The sequence below is a fragment of the Rhinoderma darwinii genome, chromosome 1 (genome assembly GCF_050947455.1).
Source record: "Rhinoderma darwinii isolate aRhiDar2 chromosome 1, aRhiDar2.hap1, whole genome shotgun sequence".
Classification (NCBI taxonomy): Eukaryota; Metazoa; Chordata; class Amphibia; order Anura; family Rhinodermatidae; genus Rhinoderma; species Rhinoderma darwinii.
The window spans coordinates 221,468,100-221,491,775 of record NC_134687.1 but is presented as its reverse complement, the minus strand read 5'-3'; the positions used below and the strand labels follow the sequence as shown (position 1 = coordinate 221,491,775).

At 43.6% G+C, this 23,676-nt stretch overlaps 1 protein-coding gene across 1 annotated transcript in view; it reads right to left on the bottom strand.

Annotated features, from left to right (window-relative positions):
* DNAH6 (dynein axonemal heavy chain 6) overlaps positions 1 to 23,676 on the bottom strand; it is a 371,264-nt gene that overhangs the window by 120,243 nt on the left and 227,345 nt on the right. Inside the window, exons 50-54 of the mRNA XM_075861785.1 lie at positions 20,236 to 20,403; positions 18,030 to 18,265; positions 17,068 to 17,329; positions 16,401 to 16,524; positions 3,561 to 3,757 (exon numbers count right to left, since the gene is read on the bottom strand). Coding sequence (XP_075717900.1) covers positions 3,561 to 3,757; positions 16,401 to 16,524; positions 17,068 to 17,329; positions 18,030 to 18,265; positions 20,236 to 20,403 — 987 coding nt within the window. The remainder of the gene's footprint in view (positions 1 to 3,560; positions 3,758 to 16,400; positions 16,525 to 17,067; positions 17,330 to 18,029; positions 18,266 to 20,235; positions 20,404 to 23,676) is intronic.

Here is a 23,676-nt window from a genome sequence, read left to right as displayed (position 1 = left end):
TGCTGACAGGCGCCCCGTATGTCGGACACATGCAGCAGCTTAGGAAGAGCCAGGAAATTAGGGCGTTCTGACTGGAGTCTGTGACGGCCAGGGAGTGGACCAGTCCAGTCACCTGACCTCACGTCAGTGACATGAGGTCAGATGACTCAGGTCAGGGGACAGGTCCACTCCCGTGCTGCAGCCTCCCTGCATCTGCCTATACCCTGGGCTCTGCGAGAAGCAGAGAGGAAGCTCCGCCCATAGCCCGTCCTGACCTGTGATGCTGTCAGCAAGGAGACATGGTGAGTGTCTGTGTGTGTAGTGTGAATACAGTGTGTGTCTCTGTGTTTGTATGTGTACATGTTACAGTGTGTGTGTGTGTGTGTGTGTGTGTGTGTGTGTCTCTCTGTCTGTATGTGTCTCTGCATGTGTTTGTCTCTTATATCTACTACATTATCTGTACTCAGAGAGTTATCAGTGTGCTATCTGTAGTGTTACATAGGACTGCAGGTAACATCTACTACATTATCTGTACTGGGTAGCAGAGCTGAGATTGTAATTTAGCACAATGTGTTATCTGTGGTGTTACATAGGACTGCAGGGGACACAACTACATTATCAGTACTCAGAGAGTTATCACTATGTGTTATCTGTGGTGTTACATAGGACTGCAGGTAACATCTACTACATTATCTGTACTCAGAGAGTTATCACTGTGTGATCTGTGATGTTACATAGGACGGCAGGTAACAATACTACATTATCTGTACTCAGAGAGTTATCACTGCGTTATCTGTGGTGTTACATAGGACTGCAGGGGACACAACTACATTATCAGTACTCAGAGAGTTATCACTATGTGTTATCTGTGGTGTTACATAGGACTGCAGGTAACACTACTACATTATCTGTGCTGTGTACATATGTGCCTGTGTGCGTATATATGGGTCTGTTTGTGAATGTGTCTTTGTGCTTGTATATTTGTGCCTTTTATGTATTTGTATATGTTCCTGTCTGTGTGTGTGTGTGTGTGTGTGTGTGTGTGTGTGTGTGTATGTACCTGTCTGTGTATTTATCTGCCGGTATGTGTGCGTATATGTGTTTGTACGTCTATATATTTACCTGTATGTATGTATTCCAGAATGTGTGTATGTATATTTGCCTGTATGTCTAAATATCTGTCTTTTTGTATGTACAGTATATATGTTCTAGTGTGTCCATATATGTGGTTACGCTTTGGTTTGTGTAGGGGGCAGCAAAAGAGAGTCCCGCACAGGGCGCCATCCAAGCTAAGGCCGGCCCTGTAATGGCCGGAAGGAGGTGAAGGGAAAGTGAGCCCTAATCTACCCACCGCCCTGTCCCTGCCTACTTGCAACGACTCGCCCTAGGCGACGAGGTACAACTGGGCGGCGGTCCCTACGCTGTCTAAGTGCACAGGAAAACAAACAGGGAACATGCAAGGGAAGGGGCAGTAGCCACGGAACGCCACGAGGAAACAGAGCGGCGAACGGACAGTCAGGACCAGGACGAAGTGAGTACACCCAAGCGGGCAAGGAGACAGAAGCAAGCCAGGGGCAAAGCAAAGCAGGTCAAGCAGAACTGCAGCAAGGCAGAAGCACGGCAGAAGCAGGCTGGAGCAAGCAGCAGTGGGGCCAGGAATCCAAAAGAATTACAAGCACTGAGGGAGAGAACAGGGCAGGTAATAAAGGACAGGGGGCGGAGCTAACTCCGACAGACCAGGCCGCGATAGGCTCTCCCACTCCTGAGCCTGCCACCCTGGTTGGTGGGAGATGGTGTCAGTCGAACAGGTCTGGCCTCAGGTGTGGATTGATTAATCCCAGGAGTATACCTAGATGAAGTACCTGGCAGATCCCTAACAGGCCCTGGCTGTCACCAACTCTAGTCAGAAGGAACTCCGCCGCTGCCTGCGCCGCATGACCTCCTCGACTTCTCCGGTAAGTCACACCAGGCAGATCGGAGAGTGGTAGCGGTAGGCTACCGCGCACCGGTCTGTTTACAGTGTGGCGCTAAGTACAAGGGGGGGAGTGTGGCGCTATTTAAAACGGGGCAGCGGGCTGTGGGTGGCACTATGTACAAGGGGGGGGAGTGTGCCGCTATCTACTAGGGGGGAAGCGGGCTGTGTGTGGCACTATCTACAAGGGGGGCTGTGTGTGGCACTATCTACAAGGGGTCTGTGTGTGGCACTATCTACAGGGGGCTGTGTGTGGCCTCTTTAATTAATTTTCTTTTAATTTATTTTTATGTTCATTACATTATAGAACCATATCGCTTGTAAAATGTAGAAATGCTTTTATACTCGCGTTACATTAAAAAAAATTGTGAAAAAAAATTACACCTCATTGATTGGTAGGGAAAGAAAACATGGCGAGGGGGAAGGAGATGTCGGGAAATAAGTTGGGGGGGGGGGGGCGCCAATCTGAATCTTTGCCCTGGGTGCAGGAGAACCTAGCTACGCCTCTGAGTTATGCATTACGTTTAACAGATCAGTTTTTTTTCTGCTCATGCGCAGACTAAAAATAAAAGCAAGATAGTTACAAGAATAACGGATCCATTATAACTGATGACAAAATGACACAAACTGAAAGAAGAGTCCGTTTTTTGACGGATCCAGTAAACGGATCCGTCAAAAACAAACATATTTTACCTTCGTTGCATTCAGTCTGGCATCAGTCAGTCTGTCCGTTTTTTTTAAATTTGAACAGATCCTCTAAATCAGATGCCAAAACACAGATGTGAACGAAGCCTAACATGACTGTCATACACTGATTTCAATCTGGTAACACTGTGCCTGTAACCATATAATCTTTGAAAGCATACCTTGCTAGCAGTCCTGAATTTCACAAGATTGTCCCACAAACCAGATTGTGAAATGGGCGGAGTTTGTGCTAATTTGAATTAAAAAGGATGTTTATGTACAATTTTACGGGGAGTTCCACCTAAAATAATGAAAGCTAACAGAAAAACTAGCCTAGTTACCCATATCAACCAATCAGTTCTTAAAATAGTTTTCATAAATTATGCCTATTGTGTAACTCAAATAATTTATATGAAATGCAAACACTGCGTGAAGGTCTCTTGCCCTACAACTTTTCTTTCACATCATCCATACAGTTTCCTCCCTACTGTATAGCAAAGACCCTGCTTCAAAGTTTTCTCTGGGGCCCAAAGGGCTCTAGTTACGCTACTGATATCAGTGATCAGCTGTTATCGCCAGAAGTGTCTGCCCACACATTTCCCCTGCAGCGTTATCCGTTCTAGCTCATAGGCGGTTCCAAACAGAGGATTTCCACTTCTATGATGTCATATGCCCTATTAGGGACCCCTTTAATAAGCATGATAAGGGAATGCAATTTCTGCAGAATTAACTATAGCATCCACAACGTCTGCAGAGGTATTTTTGGAGTTTATCTGCATGGTTGGTCAGAAGGTTAATTTACATGCATGTTCTTATACAAAATACCATATGTAATAATATCTTTGTACTGTACTCATAATTTACATATCTTAAATCAAACCCTGAATAACACATATACAACATACTGTATACAATATACACTTACCAGTTGTCTATATGCAGCAGTAAAAGCACCAAAATAAGCAACGCAAGCGGCAGCAATGAAAACATTTCCTATAACATTTGAGATCTCTTCTTCAAAATTTTCAATACTCTCTTTCCACCGGATTTGTTCATCACCTAGTGCTGCTGTTAGTTTTCCTGCCCGGTTAAGTCTTGCTTGTGTAAGGGCCATGGTTCTTGCTAGAAGAAATGAATGCATATAAATATGTGAATGATAAAAAAATAGAATATATTCTATAATTTATTTTATTATAAGGAAGTTTAGAACATGCATTTGAAAACCATTTCCTCATTTTATAAATATATGTTATTTAAGAAGAACTCTACCCAAAAACTGTATTGGAGTTTTTGGTGACCTCCAAACCCACCAAGCATGTTCTTTGTTTTTCCCTTGGCAATACAGCTGTCAGAAGAGATAATTGAGGTAGTGAAGGTGCTTGGCCTTTCTATCATGTTCATCCATTCAAATTACCCAAAAACATTTCTATTCTAGACAGAAAGTTTTTATATTACCAGCTGTTAGTTCCCAAGTTATTTTTTTAACAGTTTAGATCCTTGATCAGAAAGTTAGCATGACTAATGTTTGTCTTTACCATCCTGATCCAATTTCACCCCAAACCGTCAGTGGATTTGGGTGAATGAATCCTTTAATTACAGAATATTAAAAGAAATATAAAGATGAACAATAAACACATGTATAAAATAATAATCATGAATTGTAATATTTTTTAAGATGACATAATAAGCAATTCTGTGATGAGGGTAAACTCCATTGTATGCTCCCTAATTGGTGCATATAAATTACCTTCATTCATGAGAATGAGGGGTTAAGGTTGAGAACATTATATAAAGGAAACCTACCAGAAGAAAAATGTAAACATTTAGTGTACAATAAAAATATAAGATAATTCCTAAATACCTTACTTCTATGCTGAGATATGATTTCTTGAAGTTACAGAGCCAGAGTCTGAAGAGAGATTGTAATGACTATATTTCCTGTTCTAATTTTTGTAGAGTCATTACCAAATACTTTGATGTTTACATACATACAAAGATAACTGCCACTGTTTAAGTCAGGAGGCTGCAGATATACTTGCATTTATGAACCTTAATCCACACAAGTGGGGATTTCTAAAAAAAATTATGGCAGTTTTTAGAAAAGTCGCAATGTATCAAAAGCTGGAATTTGGGCAAAAAAAAAAATCAACTTTTGATGTATTTGCACCGCTCATGGCACTTGAAAAAAGGGGGTGGAGCTTAGCAGAAGGGCCACTCACAGCCCAACACATATACTATAATTTACACCAGAACCTGGTGTCAATTATAGAGGAAATCTACACCAGCTTGCAGCTGGGATAGATTTTCCCTTCTGGTGCATGTCTATCAGAACAGGCAAAACATTTATTAAAGGGTAACTAAACGTTCAACAAACTTCTGACATGTCATAGTGACATGTCAGAAGTTAGGATCGGTGTGGGTCCGAGCACTGAGACCCCGACCAATCACTAAAACGAGCCGCTTCGTTTCTGTTCCGCTTTTTCCGGAAATCAATGTATCGGAGTATAGGCTCAATAGAAAGTGAAAAAGGGGTTGAGAAGTAGCCTCCAGCTCACCTTATGTGTAGACTTGCACAGATAGCCACGCACGGGTCCTCGTGTCGGCACACGACAGATGAACAGTAGAAAAGAGAAGGTTGGATCCAGCGCTGATGTAGATAAAACGGAAACTTATTCAAAGTTTAATTCGATCAAGTTAAAACAGGATCAAAGAGAGTGATGACTTGGAGGGCAGGGAGAGGTTTCAAAGATATGGGGAGCCTACACGTTTCAGACGCTTCCTGCGTCCTTATTCATGGCTGATGTTGACTGTCATACATGTGTGACTGGTTTATATATCCGGTTTAACACGTGTGTGTTTTGATTGCGTTCCAGGTGACGTCGATCTCCTGGAACGCGAACCGGAACTGGAGTATGGCCAAAGCCCTGCCTTGCGGGCGTGGCACGCTCAGGATCGGATAGGTAAGTAAATTAGGTAAATTGTATCTTTATTTATGAAAAGCTACGGTGCCCGTGAAATTAGTGTAGATGCCAAGATTTCATTTAAATTAGTTGGAAGGGAGGAGCCGAATGTAATGCTGTCTTCCACCTGGTCCGGCTAGAAATGCAGTCACGTCCGGTCTGTCACATGTCACTAATTTCACGGGGTTCATCCATACATGGATGTAAAAGCAACAAGCAATGGCTTTTCACAAGCCCTTCAGGCCTGCTTGTAGCAGCCGGCAGTGGAGGTGTATTGATGGTAGTAGAGGTAGCCAACGGACAGCAAGGGTGGTAGTAGTAGCAGCAAATTAAAAGAGACTGGACAGTCACAGGACAAAGCCCTGTGGTGGGGCAGGCCTCAGGCCTGCTTGTAGCAGACGGCAGTGGAGGTGTATTGGTGGTAGTAGAGGTAGCCAACGGACAGCACGGGTGGTAGTAGTAGTAGTAGTAGCAGCACATTAAAAGAGACTGGACAGTCACAGGACAAAGCCCTGTGGTGGGGCAGGCCTCAGGCCTGCTTGTAGCAGATGGCAGTGGAGGTGTATTGGTGGTAGTAGAGGTAGCCAACGGACAGCAAGGGTGGTAGTAGTAGTAGTAGCAGCACATTAAAAGAGACTGGACAGTCACAGGACAAAGCCCTGTGGTGGGGCAGGCCTCAGGCCTGCTTGTAGCAGACGGCAGTGGAGGTGTATTGGTGGTAGTAGAGGTAGCCAACAGACAGCAAGGGTGGTAGTAGTAGTAGCAGCACATTAAAAGAGACTGGACAGTCACAGGACAAAGCCCTGTGGTGGGGCAGGCCTCAGGCGTGCTTGTAGCAGACGGCAGTGGAGGTGTATTGGTGGTAGTAGAGGTAGCCAACGGACAGCAAGGGTGGTAGTAGTAGAAGTAGCAGCACATTAAAAGTGACTGGACAGTCACAGGACAAAGCCCTATGGTGGGGCAGGCCTGCTTGTAGCAGACCGCAGTGGAGGTGTATTGGTGGTAGTAGAGGTAGCCAACGGACAGCAAGGGTGGTAGTAGTAGTAGCAGCATATTAAAAGAGACTGGACAGTCACAGGACAAAGCACTGTGGTGGGGCAGGCCTCAGGCCTGATTGTAGCAGACGGCAGTGGAGGTGTATTTGTGGTAGTAGAGGTAGCCAACAGACAGCAAGGGTGGTAGTAGTAGTAGCAGCACATTAAAAGAGACTGGACAGTCACAGGACAAAGCCCTGTGGTGGGGCAGGACACAGGCCTGCTTGTAGCAGACGGCAGTGGAGGTGTATTGGTGGTAGTAGAGGTAGGCAACGGACAGCAAGGGTGGTAGTAGTAGTAGCAGCACATTAAAAGACACTGGATAGTCACAGGACAAAGCCCTGTGTTGGGGCAGGCCTGCTTGTAGCAGACGGCACTGGGGGTGGATTGGTGGTAGAAGTAGTAGCAGCACCAACAGCGGCACATTAAAAAAAGAGTGGACAGGACAGAATCCAGTAGTAGCAGGCGGCACTAGCAGGCGGCAGAGGCAGCAGCAGCAGCAATGTCAGATCTAATCAGTGGCATCAGGCACAGGGGTTTTAAAATCCTCACCGATCCACGCTTGATTCATTTTCAGAAACGTGAGATTTTCCAAGCTGTTGGCGCACAATCTTGTTCGCTTAGGGGTGACGAAGCCCCCTGCCACACTGAATACCCTCTCTGACGCTACACTGGAGGGTGGACAAGACAGTACACCCATGGCAAACTGGGCCAGTTCTTGCCATTGATCCAATCTGGTGACCCAGAAGTCCATGGGGTCTGGGATCAGGATTTCTGACGGAGAAAGGGCACAGTCCAGGTACGAGTGAACCTGGTTGTTTAGGTGCTGGTGATGGTGAACATCCCTTTGGTGACTACGATGTGTGTCAGGTCGGGGTATTGGATGTAAAAATGTTTTCATCATATTTTCCAAACTGAATTGGCTGCTGCTGCCGCTGCTGCTGCCGCCTATTGCAGAGGTAGCTCTGCCAGAGGCGGTGGAACGATGAGACAGTGGGGAGCGGAGAGTGGCCCCCCGGTCAGACATGCTTGCAGCAGGTGTTTGCCGTTTGAAAGCCGTGACAAGCTGGCTGCATAGCTTCTCTCGATAATAAGCCAATTTTGCCTCCCTCTCGGAAGGCGCAAAAAACTCCCCCATTCTGGCTTTATACCGAGGGTCTAAAAGTGTGGCTATCCAGTACTCATCTCTTTGCTTCATGCTAACAATACGACAGTCAGCGCGCAAGTAACGAAGCATACAGCTCGCCATCCTCGCCAGCGTTTCAGAGGGCCCGGTTGGTTCCATCTCCGGCCCATACTGCCATGGTTGTCCATCATCAAGGTCGTCGTCAGACTCGTCATCACCATCACTGTCATGTTGTGCGGCTGCCTCGTCCCCTATCCCTTCCTGTGATTCCATCTCCAAATCCAGCTCCTCTTCAGGTCCTGTTTCCTCATCCTCATCCTCCTCCTCCTCCTCAACATCCATAGCCAGATGTGATCCTTCCTCCATCCTTTGCTGAATCATCGCTGTGAGCATTTGCTCCATAATGAATATCAGCGGCATAACATCGTTCATTCCGCTAGCGTCACGGCTCACAAATCGTGGGGCCTCTTCAAAGGGCCTCAAAACGCGACATGCGTCTCTAACCAGCTGCCAGTGCCTCAGCTCGAAATTACACTGGCTCCAAACGCTGCCCGTCTGCTGCATCAGGAAATCATTCACGGCTTTCCGCTGTTTGTACAGACGGTCCAACATGTGCAGGGTGGAATTCCAGCGTGTTGGAACGTCGCAAATCAGGCTGTGTTCTGGGAGATTGTTTTGACGCTGAAAGTCCAGGAGGGCGTGCTTAAATGCATACGAACGTCTAAAGCGAACGCAAACCCTCCTGGACACCCTTCAAACCAACATATGACTTTAAGAAGCGTGTTATGACCAGATTGATCACATGTGCCATGCAAGGAGCGTGTGTGATAACGTTCTTCCCGTTATCAGAGACAATATTGCCCAGTGTGAGTTTCAGAGGAGACAGCCAGCGTGCGATTTCCTCCTTGATGCACAGCAGCAGCTCCTGCCCTGTGTGGCTTTTCTCGCCCAGGCTCAGCAGGTGTAAGACAGCGTTGTGGCGCTTCACCTTGCACCTATGAAAAGAGGAGGGAGGAGGAGTGGAAGATACGCTGTGTCCTGTCGGGGACGGGAAGACCTCCATTGAGGAGGGCAAGGAGGAGGAGGAGGAGTAGGAGGAGGAGGATGGTAGGCGCCTGGTGTCCGGAGTTGAACCAGAAAGATACAAGCGTGGAGGTGGTAATGCCTGGCATTGCTGCGGTGGTGCATCGGACTGCAAAATATTGACCCAGTGGGCCGTGAAAGACATGTACTGTCCCTGCCCATAGTTGCTGCTCCACGTGTCGATGGTGGCATGTACCCTGCTGCACACGGATAATTGCAAGGACTGGCACACCTTTTCCTCCACGTGCTTGTGCAAGGCAGGGACAGCTGTTTTGGAGAAGTAATGTCGGCTAGGTATTCGCCACCTAGGCTGAGCGCACGCCATCAATTGCTTGAAGCCGGCGGAGTCGACCAGGTTGTACGGCAGCGACTGCACCACCAACAACTTAGCCAGGTGTGAATTAAGCCGCACGACAAGTGGATGACTGGGTATATATTGTTGCTTATTGGACAACGATTCCGTAATGGATAACTGACGGGACGTAGGAGGAGCACTAGATGACAGTGATGATGATGATGACAACGACATGGTGGATAAGGCCTGGCTACTACTTAGATGACAGGGACTCGGAGCAGCAGCAGCAGCAGAGGGGTCTTCATTAGATGTACATGATGATGGTGGGGCATGTCGATTGTCCCACATGGCCTTGTGATGCCGCTCCATGTGTTTACGTAGAGCGGTAGTTCCTACATTGCTGCCCTGCCCACGCATTACTTTCTGCTTGCAGATACGGCACTGTGCCATGTTTTCGTCCTCCGGGAAGGTACAGAAAAATTGCCACACGGCAGAGTACCGTAAAGAGGTAGTACCACGTTCACCACCACCACCACCACCACCACCACCCGAGCTTGCCCCTTGTCTGGCAGGCTTTTTTCGGGAGCCTACACCAGCATCAGTGTCGCCGTCACTGGCTCCTAAGCTGACCCTACCGCTGCAACGTTTTGCAGATTGACTTCTGCCCCTACCTAGGCTTGGCTGTTTATCACTGCCAGTGCCGCCACTACTACCCTCCTCCTCTGACGCCGTCATCACGTCGTCACCTGGTTCCCACGTCCTGTCTAAAACAACATCATCATCATAGCCCTCCTCATCATCCCCGCCACTTCTGTCACTGTGTTGTGAATGTGATGTGACATCATGGCGGGCTCCATTCCCCCCCTCATTACTGCATCTGCCACCACGGCTACCACCACCAACACCCCCACTACCACAGCTATGCGTCTCGGACACCGCTTCCACCTCCACCACTGCCGCAACACACTCCGTTGGCTGACTCGCGGAAAACAAATCATCATCACTATGTTGTTCAGTATCTTCCTTCGCACCCGAGGAGATGTCTCTTAGGACTCTCAGGAAAGACGGCTTCCCGCTAGGAAGGGGGAGTGAAGACATAGATGATGGAATGGAAACGCTAGAAATACCCATATTACTACTGTCACTGTGCCAAGGAACTGTAGAGGATCTGGAATCCAACGAAACCTGGCTTGAAGCCAGATCGTCAGAGTCTTCCTGCTGAGATGACCGCGAGCCAGCCAACCAGTCCACAATGGCCATATTGTCTAAAGTAACCCGCCCACCGGAGGAGATGGACAAGTCTGGCTTGCTGATACTGCTACTACTACCAGCAGGCACATGGCTGCTGCTACTAGTGGAACTGGGCACATGTCTTGTGCCACAAATGCTGGTACTGGGTCTGGCACCAACAGATCCAACATTTGGACTGGAAGAGGACACGGCATGGGTGTTTTTTCCTCTACCCCGTCCTTTCACAACCTTTTTTTTACCAGACATTTCACTGCTGGAGTGCAGCAAGTTGAATCAAAACCAGGGGGGTGAGCCCCTTCTAAAAGCGTATTCACACACTGGCTTGGCAAATGGCAGTGAACGAGAATTTCTATCAGCCACGCCGCGGTGCACTCAGGGAATGCTGGGCGTTGTAGTACTACGTCTACTACAAAGGCTGCCTGTATTGCAAGTTGGATTGTTATTTGTTTGTTATGTTAATGGCCGGGGATGAGCCCCTTCTAAAAGCGTATTCACACACTGACACTGGCTTGGCAAATGGCAATGAATGAGAATTTCTTATGAGCCACGGCGCGGTGCACTCAGGGAATGCTGGGCGTTGTAGTACTACGTCTACTACAAAGGCTGCCTGTATTGCAAGTTGGATTGTTATTTGTTTGTTATGTTAACGGCCGGGGATGAGCCCCTTCTAAAAGCGTATTAACACACTGACACTGGCTTGGCAAATGGCAATGAATGAGAATTTCTATCAGCCACGCCGCGGTGCACTCAGGTAATGCTGGGCGTTGTAGTACTACTACAAAGGCTGCCTGTATTGCAAGTTGGATTGTTATTTGTTTGTTATGTTAATGGCCGGGGATGAGCCCCTTCTAAAAGCGTATTCACACACTGACACTGGCTTGGCAAATGGCAATGAATGAGAATTTCTATCAGCCACGCCGCGGTGCACTCAGGGAATGCTGGGCGTTGTAGTACTACTACAAAGGCTGCCTGTATTGCAAGTTGGATTGTTATTTGTTTGTAATGTTACCGGCCGGGGATGAGCCCCTTCTAAAAGCGTATTCACACACTGACACTGGCTTGGCAAATGGCAATGAATGAGAATTTCTATCAGCAACGCCGCGGTGCACTTAGGGAATGCTGGGCATTGTAGTACTACGTCTACTACAAAGGCTGCCTGTATTGCAAGTTGGATTGTTATTTGTTTGTTATGTTAACGGCCGGGGATGAGCCCCTTCTAAAAGCGTATTCACACACTGACACTGGCTTGGCAAATGGCAATGAATGAGAATTTCTATCAGCCACGCCGCTGTGCACTCAGGGAATGCTTGGCGTTGTAGTACTACGTCTACTACAAAGGCTGCCTGTATTGCAAGTTGGATTGTTATTTGTTTGTTATGTTAACGGCCGGGGATGAGCCCCTTCTAAAAGCGTATTCACACACTGACACTGGCTTGGCAAATGGCAATGAATGAGAATTTCTATCAGCCACGCCGCGGTGCACTCAGGGAATGCTGGGCGTTGTAGTGCTATGTCTACTACAAAGGCTGCCTGTATTGCAAGTTGGATTGTTATTTGTTTGCTACGTTAACGGCCGGGGATGAGCCCCTTCTAAAAGCGTATTCACACACTGACACTGGCTTGGCAAATGGCAATGAATGAGAATTTCTATCAGCCACGCCGCGGTGCACTCAGGGAATGCTGGGCGTTGTAGTACTACTACGTCTACTACAAAGGCTGCCTGTATTGCAAGTTGGATTGTTATTTGTTTGTTATGTTAACGGCCGGGGATGAGCCCCTTCTAAAAGCGTATTCATACACTGACACTGGCTTGGCAAATGGCAATGAATGAGAATTTCTATCAGCCACTGTGCACTGACTCAGGGAATTCTGGGCGTTGTAGTACTACAAAGGCTGCCTGTATTGCAAGTTGGATGCAACGGGTTTGAGCCCCTTATAAAAGCGTATTCACACACTGGCTGAGTAGTGAGTAGTGGATGAGCCCCTTCGATTGCTGGATTCCTGCCTTTTAGATTCCTAAAGCTTTCCCTTACTGCACAGAGATGCTATCCCTACAGCTCCTGTCTCTAAAATGGCCGCTGAGCTCCGTGCATAGACTTTTATTGCAGGCTTGAGCCCGCCCCTATGCTGCCTCCCGATTGGCTGGGAGAGCCGTTTGCAAGGCATTATAGGGTAGCCTGATGTCAGGTGATACTGTGAAATCCTCCATTTTACATCTAACATGTGGCAGGCGCCAAAATGTAGCCGGGTTCGGTCAAAACGGGTTCGGCCGAACCCGGTGAAGTTCGGATTCGCTGCGAACCGAACTTTTCCCGATGTTCGGACCGAAACCGGGTTCGGTTGTCCCGGTTCGCTCATCTCTAGTCCTAACCAAACACTATAGCTTCAAGACTCCGGACACAGTTCCAGTTCCAGTATCCGTAGTTTCAGTTGCTGCACATCTCGTATCTTCACAGCATAGACAGCATAGCGAGATGTGCAGCAACTGAAACTACGGATACTGGAAGCCTGTGCTAGCATTTCTTCTGCGGTGTTGCTATCAGTGTGTGAAGAGTGGGAGAAGAGGGTTGCATTGACAATCCAACACAATGGGCAGCACTTTGAAGACATTTTATAAGTGGTCAGAAACTTGTAAATAACTAATGAATGAATAAAGTAACGTTAAAACCAAGCACACCATTGTTTTTCTTGTGAAATTCTCGATAAGTTTGATGTGTCACATGACCCTCTTCCCATTGAAAAAACGAAAGTTGGATACAAAATGGCCGACTTCAAAATGGCCGCCATGGTCAACACCCAGCTTGAAAAGTTTCCCCCCTCCCATATACTAATGTGCCACAAACAGGAAGTTAATATCACCAACCATTCCCATTTTATTTAGGTGTATCCATATAAATGGCCCACCCTGTATATATATATTGTGTGCGTGCATGTGTATATATGTGTGTGTGTGTGTGTGTGTGTGTGTGTGTGTGTGTGTGTGTGTGTGTGTGTGTGTGTGTGTGTGTGTGCGTGTGTGTGTGAGAGTGTATATATATATATATATATATATATATATGTATATGTGTGTGTGTGTGTGTGTGTGTGCGTGTGTATATATATATATGTATATATATATATATATATATATATGAGTGTGTGTTTGTGTGTGTTTATGTATATGTGTGTGTGTGTGTGTGTGTGTGTTACACAGGGGCATAGCTGAGAGGGGACTGCAGGGGCTATCACAGACTAGGCTGCCTGCAAACAGTGGGGACAGGCAGTTAGTCCAAAACAGCTTAAGTTTTTCAATGCACCCTTAAGACGCTATTCACCCAACAGTTTTTACCGGCCATGTGATTGACGTTTTTTTAATGGCTGTCACACTGCTGCATTAAAATCTGTTAACCCCAATGAAGCTATTCACATGGCCTGAAGTCCCTGAGCAGAGCATCAGCTATCACTCTGCCCGGGGACTCTAACACTGCTCCTGACATCACTTTTAATATATGGACAGTGACATCAGGAGTTTTCTCTGGGCCGGAATCCTGGGGCAGAGCCTTTATTAACGCTCTACCCGAGGAGTCCGACTCTGGGGAAGCCCCTGACATTACGGTCCATGTATGAACAGTGACGTCAGGAGCTTTCCCTGGACCATAGTCCCAGGGCAGAGCATGTACTAGCACTCTCTTCGGGGACTCCAGCACGGCCCTGGACGTAACTATCAATAAATGGGCAGTGACGTCAGAAGTTTCCGATCATTTCAGCGCAGGACCCAGGAAAGGGATGTATAATAATTGTTTTGCTTTTATATGCGTTATATTTATTTTTTTCTGTTTTTTGACAGGTTCGGTTGTTGGACTACTTCGGATTCGAGGACTACGTCGATGACCGCATTTTTTTTTTATTCTCAATAAAATTGTTAACGAGGTTTGTGTGGGGGTTTTTTATTTTAATAAAATATTTTTTCTATGTGTCTGTTTTTTTAAACTATATTATTACTGCCTTAGTAATGGCCGCTGTTTGATTGACAGCGTCCATTACTAAGGAGGGGCTTAGTATTAGCCAGTGAAAAGGCTAACACTAATCCCCATTATTACCCCGGTACCCACCACCACCATGGATGCCGGGAAGAACTGGGTGCGATCCAGTACCCGACCATCTGTAGTGATGGTCAGGCACTGGGGCGGCCGCATGCTGGTATTCTTGGGCTGGGAGAGGCCAGAAACCGTGACCCTTCCCTCCCTGGTAATACTAGTCTGCTGCTGCTATGTTTTATCTGTCTGGTTATGAAAAATTGGGGGGACCCCATGTTTTTAAATGACGTGTGGTCCCCCCTATTTTTCATAACCCGCCAGATACAACATAGCAGCAGCAGACTAGTATTACCAGGGAGGGAAGGGCCACGGTTTCTGGCCTCTACCAGCCTAATAATACCAGCCTGCGGCTGACCCAGTGCCCGACTGTTGCTACAGGTGGTCGGGTGCTGGATCGTACCCGGCTCTTCCCGGTACCCCTGGTGGCAATGGGTACCAGGGTAATAATGGGGGTCAGTGTTAGCCTTTTCACTGGCTAACACTAAGCCCTGCCTTAGTAATGGATACTGTCAATCAGACAGCGGCCATTACTAAGGCAGAAATAACAAAGTTTTAAAAAAAAACACATTAAAAAAAAATATTTTATTGAAATAAAAAAAAACACACAAACCTCGTTAAGAATTGTATTGGGAATTTTAAAAAAATGCCGTCATCGAAGTAGTCTTCGAATCCGAAGTAGTCCCACAACCCAACCTGTAGAAAAACAAAAAATTAGTAACACATAAAAAAGCAAAGCAATTATTACACTTACTGTTTCCTGGGTCCAGCGCTGGAGTCGCAATGTCAGTGAGCTACGCACTACAAGTGCTTAGAGCAGCATCAACTCTAAACAGGACCCTGATTTCATCTTCACTCTGCCCTATGGCCCCCTACTTAATCTCTGCCTCCTCCTATGCTCCTTTACCCCTCCTCCCACAGAAACTCTGCCACCATCTGTTTCCCCCACCAAAAATAAAAGTTCAAAATCCTCTTCAGTGTCCCCTGCACCCCATGGGACCCCCCCTGCCACTTTCTGTTCCCCATAGTACCATTACCACTTGCTGCCTGGCATTTTACCGGATAATATAGTGCATGCAGCACTATTTTGGTCACATTTTTTTTCTGTGCAGTGGAAGCTTGCATGCATGCATATGGCCACTTTTAGATTTTTTTCCAGGGTCACTTTAAGCTCCCAATACGCCCCTGATCAGATGCAATGCAGCAAGTTGACAGAGTGATAAAACATTATGATATTTAATAGTAATAGGAAGTGTAATTCTGTTTTTACGCAGTAAACCACTGGATTATACAAAAAGTGTAATTTTCTCTAAAGTCTAATGTTGAGTTGCCCATTAAATTGTAAAGTTGTTCTCCAAAATATCTGCACAGCGACACTTTCAAACAGTAGTAGTCAGGTACACCAGCAAAATGTAAATGTGCCATGTGTCAGGTTGGTGCCTTGTGCTTCTATTGACGCCAGCCCCCTTATGATGTAGCATGTAATGCCCAAAAAATATAATTATACAGTGCCCAAATAACATTGTCTAGCCATTAAACTAGGGAATTTGTCTATATCCTGTGCAACTGCCATTCCATAGGTTTAGGCACCAAGTGTTAGATCGAGAGTGCAAACTGTGGGTGCTCAGGCCATCTTGGTATTACCCTGATCAGTATTGAAAAGTAATGCATTTGCACAGGTCACCACAGCAATTCACAGTAAAATACACATGGATCGGGTTTTGAAAACGGAGTTGAAAAATTGTGTGCGGAAATATGAGCATGCTGCAGATTTTCAAATCCGTAGCATGCTTCTAATTTTGTGGAAAAGCAGCAGATGTTAACTTCGGATTTCACCCCTTTAATGTAATGTATAGGGTGGAATCCCTCATTAATCAGCTGCAAAGTTCTGCCACGGATTGAAGGCGATAAAAGTCCAACTAAACATAAATTGCATTGCTTACCAAGGGTTTCCTTTTCTCCAAGGCTTTTGTCATATTGATCCTGCAGTTGCTTAATTTGCTCTTCTACATCTTTCAATTTCCTTTGCTTCTCTCTAAGAGTGGCCATAGTAGCATCAAGCTCAGCCTGAATAAATGGGAAATCATTCTTATAATGAGAAGAAATGTGAACTTTTCTTTTAATGCTGTCGGTGTATCTCCGTTTCATTACTATCTTTGTATGATGGACATGCATTCAAGTCTGGTGTTAAAACATTGCTTTGAAATCCATAAAATACATAGGATCAAAGATGAAATTATGTCTATTACTTTTCTAGGTGTCCCTTGAGCTGTTTTTCAGGAACTTTTAATAAGGTCCAAATAAGTCTAAGAGGTTTGTCTATGTATGAATCTGTCTTTAGGGTGGAGCTTGTAGACGTTGCTCATTCACTGTTGCTCAGCAGTGTATGCGTGGTCACATGACAGACCAATCATCTTATAGTATGTATCCTAAGGGGGCTGGCCAGAGGTGGAGCCCCTAACACAAAATTCAAGAGAATCCTACTATACGTTCTATAAAGAAAATTAAATTGTGAAAATTGTTTTATTAGTTCCCTCATTTTAATATGTCTGTTGACTGCACAAACCAAAGGCGACATACAGCATATCATGTATAAGTAACGAATAGTACCTGAGCAGCTGCCAGTTTTTGTTTCTTTGGTCCAACTTCTTTTAGCACTCTGGAATACAGATCCATGGCTCTAACCCACATACACATGGATCGACATGCTTTAGACACTTTTTCCACCTTCTCTGGTATAAAATTAGGGTTAGAAATATATTTCTGAAGTTTCAGTAGAATTTGATGTTTTATGTTTTCCTTATCATAGTCCATAAGCCTTTTTAGGAAATTGGAGTCTCCCAGCAATTGTTTTGCAGTGGTCCAGTCTGGCCTAAACATCATGAAATATATTTAGGAATACAACATGTGACATATGGCATAAAATATAGCAAAACATATGGCAGTACGCTTGCTCTACTGAATTTACAAGAAAATACAGTTGTTGAAATGTTACATTGTGGTCAAATATTTGAAATTCAGGCATTTACAGAAACAGGCTACTGTGATCTCTTGATGTGCCAACCGTTATCTGTAGTGCATTGACAGAATTACTATATAGGACTGTGAGTATGGTTTTTCATACCACTTAATATACTGTATAGAGCGTGGTTAACCATACATTTAATCGTGGATTCTACTGATTTTTATTCGATACAAAGATTGCTAGATAAAGCACCACATGACTATTAGTGAAATTAATGAGGTTTTGACAATCATTTTTATTAGAAAAGCAAGTGTTCAATTCCCCTGCACTGCCACCACAGGAAACATTAAGAATTACACTGTTACCATTAAAATCAAATGGCTGTCCATGTACTCTACCGAAATGCTGGCTCCTCTTGCAAGAGAGATGCTCTTGTAGCCAAGCTCCTCTATGGAAGTTACGTATCAACTCAGAATTCCCTATCGAAATGGGATGCCTAAACCAGACAATCCCTTTAATTTACTAGCCTGCCCAATACTAATAATGTATGGTACAATCTAGAGTCCTCTTGGATACTAAAGACTGGAAAACATAGTACATTCCTTACTTTGCATTTAATAGAATACATATGGCTTCCATAACTGTCATGACTAAATCTGGTGGGTTTGTAAACACCCTGATTTCAGATATGTCTGCTTTATCCAAGGAGTCCAAAGCTTTATTTGCAGCGTCTAAAGCGGGCATTGCCTCATCAAGGTCTCTCTGGGCATCATCAGCTATCGCTTGAGTTTCTTCTGCTTTAAATTTTGCAATGGCCTCATCCTCTTTCACAATGCGTCGCACCTGCCAGGGCAGAGGGGAGTGTTGTTATTCCAGAAAACTGTGTATACTAGCACTGAAAAGCTAATTATAATATATAAAGGCAGTATAATACATTCTACAATGTCCAGTTGAAAAAAAAAAAAGAAAATCATACTTATAGCTCTTATTGTTCTGTACTGTATGTCTTTTCTGATGCTAATAAGATTTGCGCTTTACTCACCTACCATATAAAAAATTAGCACTAAAAAAGTATGTTGTGTCCAAAGAAGAAAGGGGCACATGAAGACTAGATCTGGGTAGATATTTCATATACAGACTACAAAGCTAATAAGTTCCTGAATATAGATGAAACTACTTATCCGAAAGCAGTGCAGCATATGTCCTGAGAAGCAATTTGCTTTTTTTTCTTGAAGATAATACAATGTGAAAGCCTTTAAAGAAAAAAATTATATTTTGTAGATAACAATATTGAATTAGGTGAATGTGTTGTATCTAAAGTAACCGTAGTCTGTACACACGGTACTGACAGCCCACTCTGGTATGACTGGGGTCTTTGGTAACCAAGCAGTTGCAAATAAAAAAACAATAGCCTTAGAATTGTGGAATAAGAAGAGTTCTGCTGTGTTGGTTGTGGAAAATGAAAGTCTAATTTCACTTAGACAATTAGTCTAAAATTTAGACAGGATGACACTAGACCAAAAAGGTACAAACTACACCAACTATATCACAATTGATTCAAAAATTCTTTACAAATTGCCAAGAGACGCAGTGTCAGGGTGGTTTGAAGTGCAGGCTGTTGCCCAAGCCTACACGTTTCGAACACAGACAGTGTTCTTATTCATGGCAGAAACGGTATTTCTGCCATGAATAAGAACACTGTCGGTGTTCGAAACACATAGGCTTGGGCAAGAGCCCGCACTTCAAACCACCCTGACACTGCGTCTCTTGCCAATTTTTAAAGAATTTTTGAATCAATAAAAGTGGGAACGAAGCATCCCTTTTATCCCTATACAGCGCTGGATCATTTCTCTTTTTTCTTCTGCAGTATCTACCGTGGGCCGTCGCGGGGATCCAAGCGAGGTTTTCCATTTGAGACGCAGGATTGGTGAGCTGGAGGTTTCCTCCCTTTTGTTTTTCTCTATATCCCAATTGCGCACGCTGTATGATAAATTTGGTGTATCTCACTAGACATGTAAGACACTTTTCCCTTTCTTACACCTCTTGGCTGGCATATTTCACACTAGTATTTTGCACAAAAAAAAACTGATGCATGTTGCTAATATATCTGGCGTAATTTGAGACACCTTTTATTCATTTTAGAGCTGTCGAGGAAAGTGCAATAAGTGACTAAAACACCAAATAAATTCGGCACACGCCATGTACTCCACTTTTTCTGGAACATTTTGCTAAGTGAATTTCCGACAGTGGATTTTTGCTAGTAGTACAAAAATGTCTTCCTCATGCCACATTCTTGCATTATATTTTTTAATTTATTCCAACCTGCTCCTCCTGCTCCCTATCTTTGGAACTTGACCTTTCAGCTTATAAAATCATCAGGCACCATCCTGTCCAACTTTCTGTCTGTATCAATGGTGAATGCACTATGCTGCAGATAATAACTACCATTGACCACAGATATTATTTATATTACATGTATAGACAGCCTGATCACTGATATTGGAATATGATAGACTAGAGGGAGGATTTGAGTGGAAAATGCACAGAAGCCATTTGCAAGGTATTTTACTGTTGTTAGATTATATCAAATTGTTACCCATATAGTGATTAGAAAGAAAACGGTACTGTAAACATATTAGTACATAGGGTTATATGTATACTGCTCAACCGAAGGGGATACATTAATGAAATGCTGACCTGCTAAATTACTCCACCTTCCGAAATTTTCCACTTGGTGATGTAACATTGTAGCCACATGGTTGTTTGGTTGTTTGAAAGGGACTAACAACTGTATAAAAAAAAAAACAACTTACCTGGTCTGCATTTTCCTGATCTACTGACAATTTCTCCATTAAGGCATCCACATCTATAGATTTCTGTTTCAGCACAGGCTCTAAAGCAGATAGCTCAATCTTCATTTTATCAACAAGGTTATTAGTCTCCAATAACTTGCTTAATCCATTCTTTACACGGTCACGAGCCTAAAGTACAGAAAAAAAACAAGCTGCAACTTAGGGATGATACATAGTAGAAGCCGTCAAGGTGCTGGATGTAGCAGTAACATTTTTCAATTAATGTTTCTTACCACTTCTGGTCGAAAGTTGGTGCATATTATTGTGAGTGTTGTGCTTTTGAATTTTAGTTATGACATCTCAAAACCTAAATAAACCAGCCTTGTAAAAGTAAGTTTACACCTACAGAATAAGTTCAAGTGATATTCTGGTTTCAGCAAATAAATGTATTAGTTGTGTAATGAAATATTAAACAACTTTCTACTCTGCTCAATATCTCATATTATTGTGATAAGATTATGATGATATTTACCATTTTGTTTAGTGCAAATATTTATTGTATATTGTTAGCTCACATATTTGTTTAACCCCTTAGTGTCTAAGCCTGTTTTGGCCTTGTGGACACAGACGATTTTTGCAAATCTGACATGTGTCACTTTATGTGGTAATAACTCCGGAATGCTTTTACCTATCCAAGCGATTCTGAGACTCTTTTCTCGTGACATGTTGTAATTTATGATACTGAAAAAATGTTGGCGTTAAATTCAATATTTATTTGTCAAAAACACCAAAATGTAGAGAAAATTTGCAAAAATCTGCATTTTTCTAAATTGTAATGTATCTGCTTGTAAAACAGATAGTAATACCACACAAAATATTTACTAGTTAACATTTCCTATATGTCTACTTTATGTTTGCATCGTTTTTTGAACGTGCTTTTATTTTTCTAGGACGTTACAAGACTTAGAACTTTAGCTGCAATTTCTCGCATTTTCAAGAAAATTTCAAAAGGCTATTTTTTCAGGGACCAGTTCAGTTCTGAAGTGGCTTTGAGGGCCCTATATATTAGAAAGTCCCCAGAAGTCACCTCATTTTGAAAACTGCACCCATCAAAGTATTCAAAACAGCATTCCGAAAGTGTTTTAACCCTTTAGGCATTTCACAGGAATTAAAGCAAAGTAGAGGTGAAATTTACAAATTTCATTTTTTTTCTTCGAAAATTCATTTGTAATACATTTTTTCTGTACCACTGAAGGTTTTACCCAAGAAATGCAACTCAATATTTATTGCCCAGATTTTGCAGTTTTTAGAAATATCCCACATGTGGTCCTAGTGCGGTAATGGACTGAAACACAGGCCTCAGAAGCAAAGAAGCACCTAGTGGATTTTGGGGCCTCCTTTTTTTAGAATATATTTTAGGCACCATGTCAGGTTTGAATAGGTCTTGTGGTACCAAAACAGTAAAGACCCCCAAAAGTGTCCCCATTTTGGAAACTATACCCCTCAAGGAATTTATCTATGGCTATAGTTAGCATTTTGAACCCACAGTTTTTTTGCTAAATTTATTTGAATTAGTATATGAAGATGAAAATCTACTTTTTTTGTGAAAAAAACTTAGAAATTTTCAATTTTTAAAAGGAATAAAGTAGAAATAACACCCCAACATATGTAAAGCAATTTCTTCAGATTATAGCAATACCCCATATGTGGTAATAAACTGCTGTTTGGACCCACAGCAGGCCTCAGAAGAGAAGGAGCACCATTTGGATTTTGGATTTCTGATTTTGCTGGAATAGTTTTCAGTGCCGTGTCGCGTTTGCAATGCACTGGAAGGATGAAAACCGTGGAAACCCCCCAATAGTGACCCCATTTTGGAAACTACACCCCTCAAGGAATTTTTCTAGGGGTAAAGTTAGCATTTTGACCACACAGTTGTTTTGCTGAATTCATTGGAATTAGTCTGTAAAGGTAAAAATCTACTTTTTTTCTGTAAGAACTTAGACATTTTTAATTTTTACAAGGAATAAAGGAGAAAAAGCACCCCAACATTTGTAAAACAAGTTCTCCTGATTACGTAAATACCCCACATGTGGTAATAAACTGCTGTTTGGACCCACACCGGGGCTAAGAAGGGAAGGAGCGCTATTTGGATTTGGATCACAAATTTAGCTGGAATAGTTTTTGGGTGTCATGTCGAATTTGCAAAGCCACTGAGAGACCGAAACAGTGGAAGCCCCCCAAAAGTAACCCCATTTGGGAAACTACACCAATAAGGAATCTATCTAGGGATATAGTGAGCATTTAGGCCCCACACTTCTTTTGCAGAATTTATTAGAATTAGGCTGTGAAAATTAATATCAACATTATTTCCACTAAAATTTTGAATTTTTTCAATTTCACAAAGGATAAAGGGGAAAATGCCGCCCAACATTTGTAAAGCAATTTCTCCCGAGTACGGCAATACCCCACATGTGGTCATAAATGTTTTTTCATTAGAAAGTAATTAACCCTTTCCGAACTGATCCATGTTTTGCTTTTTCGTTTTTCCTCCCCGCTTTCCAAGAGCCACAACTTTTTTATTTTTCCGTCAATAGAGTGGTGTGAGGGCTGATTTTTTGCGGGACGAGCTGTAGTTTTATTGGTACCATTTTTTGGTACATAAGACTTTTTGAGCACTTTTTATTACATTTTTTGGTAGAGCCAAGGTGACCAAAAAACTGAGATTTTGCCATTTAAAATTCTTTATTTTTCAAGGACTTCACCATGTGAGTTAAATAATGGTATATTGTAATAGCTTGGACTTTTACGGACGCAGCGATACCAATTTTGTGTATTTTTTAATTTTTTTTACATTACTTTAGAGAAAAAATGTGAAAAGGGTTTCTTTTTGGACTTTAAATATTTATTAAATTTTTTCCACTAATAATAACTATTTACTTTTGTTTTTACATATTTTATTAGTCCCCCTAGGAGACTTGAACCACCGATTGTTAGATCACTGGTAGAATACACTGCAATACTAATGTATTGCAGTATATTGTCATTTTTACAGGCTCCTGTAACAGCGTGATCGCTGTTTCTGTCCGTTAGTCCCGGGTATCAGCTGTAATACACAGCTAACACCCGCAGCGTATGGCACGGGCTCAGCGTGTGAGACGCTCGATATATCCCACACCACGACATGCTATTAAGTCATGGTGCGCGAAGGGTTTAATGCGCAGCGGATGGTGCAGAGTGAAAATGAAAATTTTCCACTGATGTGCCATTTTAGTGCACTATATGTTGTGCCCAGTTTGTGCCACAAATACCACATAAAATAGTAACCGGATTCTCCCGGGTATGGCGATGCCATATCGGTGGACGTAAACGGCTGTTTGGGCACGCTGTAGGGCTCAGAAGGGAGGGACGACATTTGGTTTTTGGAGCGCATATTTTGCTTGGTAGTAGCTCTGGCGTTTTGCT